At 34.8% G+C, this 4,922-nt stretch overlaps 1 protein-coding gene across 1 annotated transcript; it reads left to right on the forward strand.

Moving 5' to 3' along the window:
- Positions 1–306: 306 nt before the first annotated feature.
- LOC108381632 (elastin-like) lies at positions 307–1,165 on the forward strand. Its single transcript, XM_017638046.1, has 2 exons — positions 307–408; positions 608–1,165. The coding sequence occupies exons 1-2, from the start codon at positions 403–405 to the stop codon at positions 1,079–1,081; spliced, it is 480 nt and encodes a 159-aa protein (XP_017493535.1). The 5' UTR covers positions 307–402; the 3' UTR covers positions 1,082–1,165.
- The last annotated feature ends 3,757 nt before the right edge of the window (positions 1,166–4,922 follow it).

Raw genomic sequence — 4,922 nt, forward strand, 5'->3', positions numbered from 1 at the left:
CCAACACTGTAAACGCTCCAGTGCCATAACACTATGCTATACATACATATGTACGTATCTACATATACATATATGAGTTGCTAGTATCATTTCAGTTGTTGTTGCACCGGCTTATGCGCTGATAGTAGTCTTCTAACCGCTCGGCATTCTTCCTGTTACCGTTGATATGTCGTTTTTAGATGGTAACTGCTATACATATTTTGTTTTTACACATTCTTGTTGGACTTATTGTTGTTGCATTATTTTGTGCTGCAGCAAGTCCGACCGATCTTTTGCTATAAAAGTTGGCTTATTTTCGAATTCCATATCAAAATCAAATCAACACTTCTTGAGTGTGCTACCGCAGTATAGCAAATCCTTTTCCTGCACCTCTCAAATCCTTTTTGGATCTAATCAACAAATATGAAGGTAATTCAAGGAATTGCTTGCGGAATTCTAATTACATTGAGCCGTTGTGGTTTTGAAAAGTGTCAAACAAATGAAAATATTATGTTCGAGCGGTATTTGGAATACTTAAAAATGAAAAAAAATAAATAAGTTTAATTAAATTAAAAAAAATGTCTTATTTTTCTCACCAAAACTTCTATTTATTCTTTCGCTCTTCCAGTTCGTCATTGCCGTAGTCATGTTGGCTTTCGCCGTTGTTGCTGTACACTCATCCCTGTTGGGCGCTCAGATTTCACCTGGAGTTTCTTACGTGGCACCCCCATTACTCGGTGGACTTGGCCCATTGAGTATTCCCGGTCTGTTGGGTGGCATACCTGGCATCTCGCTAAGCCAGGGACCATTGGGCGGCGTGCCCGGTATATTGGGCGGCGTGCCCGGTATATTGGGTGGCATACCCGGCATCTCGCTAAGCCAGGGACCGTTGGGCGGCGTGCCCGGTATATTGGGTGGCATTCCCGGCATCTCGCTCAGCCAGGGACCATTGGGTGCTGCCATCGCTAGTCCTATCGCCTTGGGTGGTGGACCAGGTGTTTATGTGGCAAAGACCCGTGGTGCTATCCATACCGCCCCATTGGAAGGACACATTAACTCGGCGACCTCTGTGAATTTGGCACCAGCACCAGGCACCTTGTAAGCATCTCGTACGGCATCATCTCATCGCTCCACCGAGACCACAACGATTCTATACACACCTATACGGATTTTAAATACAATCAAGAGATTGCAATGTATAAACTCTTTCTTATTGATATCGACATCCCGTTTTCATTATCCGCAACCTCTGATCAGACTAGTTGTTTTATTAAAAGCATATCTATGATTTTTACATTAAATAAATAATATACCTACCATGTGATTGTATTGTACACACACATATATAAATTTATTGTTATTTCCTTGTTTACTTCTTATATGTATGTATGTTGTAAAGGATTTCAACTGTCTTAAATATTGGGTTTAGCAAAATAAGGACGAATTTCTATTTCCGAATTCTTAATCCGGAAATACACTTCTGTTCGTCTGACTAAGATCAGACCATCACATATTATGTTCTCTGTAATCTCACCTCCTTTAAGGTAGATTCACGTCGCTTAAGCTATTTAACAACCTATTAAATAAGAGGTGTGGCGACAATTTTAATAAAAAAAGGAGAAGTCTGTCAACTAACCACAATAACGAGTCAGGTAATCTCGACAGCTAAAATTTTTGGTGAAAAACTGCCAATCCTGTCTGTCGAGAATTTTATCAACACCGTTGAAGTTAGAGTTTCGAGAGCTTCAGAGAATACAGAGAATATGCTAAACTAGCTTGGACATATGTATACCTTCTCATCGGTAATGCAGTCACCAAACGAATTTAATAAGAAATTATTTGAATTAATACGGTGACTGCATTACGGATTAACCGACAAGGTGGATGTCCATGCTGGTTTTGCATGTTCTTTTTGTTCAACGCTCCCTGAGCAAACAAATACGCAAACAAAGCAGCCTGATTCCTTTATCCGCGGAAGCCGAGTGGTGAGAGCTGCATACTTACGGTGACCATAAATATATTTTCAAAATGCAGGACAATTTTTCAAAAAAATTACCTACATATAATTGAGCAGTATAAAAATAACAAAAATATACNAAATGCAGGACAATTTTTCAAAAAATTTACCTACATATAATTGCGCAGTATAAAAATAACAAAAATATACTACATATATACATTCCTCGTCATTTGAATAGCGCACCCTTTTTTTGATTTTCTACCATACAAATTATGCTTGACAAAATTTTTATATGGAAGAAAATGCGCAGCACAGTCAACAAAAAAATGTCGAACCTATGTTTATTTTTTTAATTTTCAAAAAATTTTTAAATGGGATGTAGATGTAGAATATGATATATTTTTATGAAAAGTTAATGAACATTAAACAAACAAAAGGAAAACTGTACCTACTAAGTATTAAAAGGATGCGCTATTCAAATAACGAAGAGTGTATATTTCTTAATTATTAATCCAATTTTAAACTTTAAACATAAATCACATTTGCTTCATTGGTATTAATCTTTTAGTAATGAATATTTACAAAATTATAATAAGGCATATTACATATTACTTTACACGAAATATGAACCTCTGTAAAGCAAATTTTTTAGGCAAACTTTGGGTCGTTGAACACGAAAAAAATACCCATGGTTTCAAAGAAGTGTTTTCGAGATTTGTTCGAAAAACGTATTTTTAGTACTTTTTCAGTTATTCCTCAATATCTCATGAAACGACCAACAGTTCGAAAGGTATTGATGGGCTCTTTGCAAAAATATATATTTTTTGTGCAGATTGTGTTCCGTAACATCTACATTTCTCATCAGATTTTCATTTACTGTAAAAAGAAAATGATTGAAATTTCAATTTTTCGATTTTGGTCGCTTGTAACACTAACAATTTTCATCGAAATCGGCAAAGTAATATATTTTTGTAAGAGACTGTAGGTCACTTATGTTGATTGGATAATTTTTTCATGAAATATTGATGAATAGGTTCGAAATGTGCCAATAACACATTTTTCAAAAAAATTACGAAAGCGCTTGTTTGAAAGGAAAATTGGCTTGGAAAATATTTTTTTTCTTAAGCGATTACCACAAAATTTGTAGAACAGTGTTATCGATATATTTGATGCTGGTCTTCAATTTCTCGACATCCATTGTCCATAAGCGTACAATATTTAGAACGCATTGACTAGTTGAACCTTCAAAACCAGCTTACCCTTATGTAGTTATCAATTAGTTATCGACACTGCTTTTATTTCGATAGGCAAAAGTTAATTATAAAATATCGAAGAAAATGCCACTTGGAAAAAATCAGTACATTTTGGGGGTTTTCTGTTTTGAAAAACTACGCAGGACAGACCTTTAAATAACAGTACGGTCCTGCAAAAAACAGAACGGATGGTCACCGTATGCATACTACAAGCATCAGGTCGCATGTTCGATCCTCGGATGGAGCGATTGCCAAATAAATTTCGTTTTTATTATTTCTTTTATTTTTTAATTTTATTTTATTTATATATTTAATTTTACTTTATTTTATTTTGGTTCGTTTTCTTTTATTTCACATTTTCACATGAAAACTAATCCATTTTGATTATACATATCTACATATGTACACATGTATTTTTGTAATATGTATTAATAATTTGAGTAAAAGTTAATAGCTTGTCAAATTCTAGCCTCCAAATTCGGCCTCCGTAAAAAAAATAAAATTCAAATTAAATTAAATAACAAGTAATTTTTAAGCAAAAACCAAAACCGACTTAAATTCGCATAATTTAAGATTACCGTTAATTTATTCGTGATACAATGATCGGATATAAACCAAGTTAGTATGCGATTATCTCTTAGGTACTACCTTTCTTATATGTATGCGGTTAACGTAGTCCAAAGTTATGCGGTAACATACACAAATAAAATATTTCGACAAATTGATAACCTCCCCTTTTTCTTAATTCGGTTGTTTGACACCCACATTCAAGTATCTCATTTGGCTTGATTAAATTGATTTTGAATTTTAAATGGGTGGAAACGCCCTTCAAATATCTTTTAGAAATTAAGTTTTCTAAACCCTCTCGTTAATTAAATTCATTTAGAATCTCTAAGCAGGTGGCAACGCTACTTAAAATTTTTTCGAAATAAAGCTTGCTTTAAACCTCTCGTCAGACACCAATATTTCGACTTGTTGTTGATTTTGAATTTTCAAACAGGTGGCAACTCTCTTGAAAAAGATATCATTTAAAGTTCAGATTCTTAATCAAAACCACGAAAATCCCCTATTTGCATGTCCATTAATTAAGTTTAACGTATTCTTATCACCTTTTAGCGACTCCGCCACGCTGTGCATCGTTAGAAATCTTAGCTCGGGTGCACAACGATGAGTTGAGCTAAGTCACGATTTAAATGTACGTGTGTAATTTGGAACAAAAAATAGTGAGTACGAGGCTACACATTACTTAATCGATATTATAAAATGGAAAATTCCTTCTCGACCTAGCGGCATAGACAAAATATCCCCCCGAAAAGTGCATCATTGTGTCCTAGACATCGACTAGAAAGCACTGCAACTAAAGATGACTTGGTGCCTCCACTGCTCTAAATTCGACTGACGAGATCGTTCAGATCGTTAGATTTAGATTTCTTATGAAAAGTTGTTGCATTGTTTGGGACTCATCACATTTTCTGTGACTATTTTGGACTTAGCAAACTTGCGTATCACGGAGTATATACGGTTAGAAATGAAAGAAGTACTTCTACTTGCTTCCTGCATCGAAACATAATTTTTTAGAAAAAGTGGACTTAGCAACTCTTTACTCTTACCTAGCGATATGTATGCAGTTTTGAAAAGTAAAATAAAATAGTTTTGTAAAAGTATCACATTTCGCTGCTTTTGAACTGGTTGGGATCTAGTTACTATCGACGATTGGGTTTCGCTGCAGT

The sequence above is a fragment of the Rhagoletis zephyria genome, unplaced genomic scaffold (assembly GCF_001687245.7).
Source record: "Rhagoletis zephyria isolate East Lansing unplaced genomic scaffold, Rhagoletis_zephyria_1.1 Rzeph_scaffold_23189, whole genome shotgun sequence".
Lineage (NCBI taxonomy): Eukaryota > Metazoa > Arthropoda > Insecta > Diptera > Tephritidae > Rhagoletis > Rhagoletis zephyria.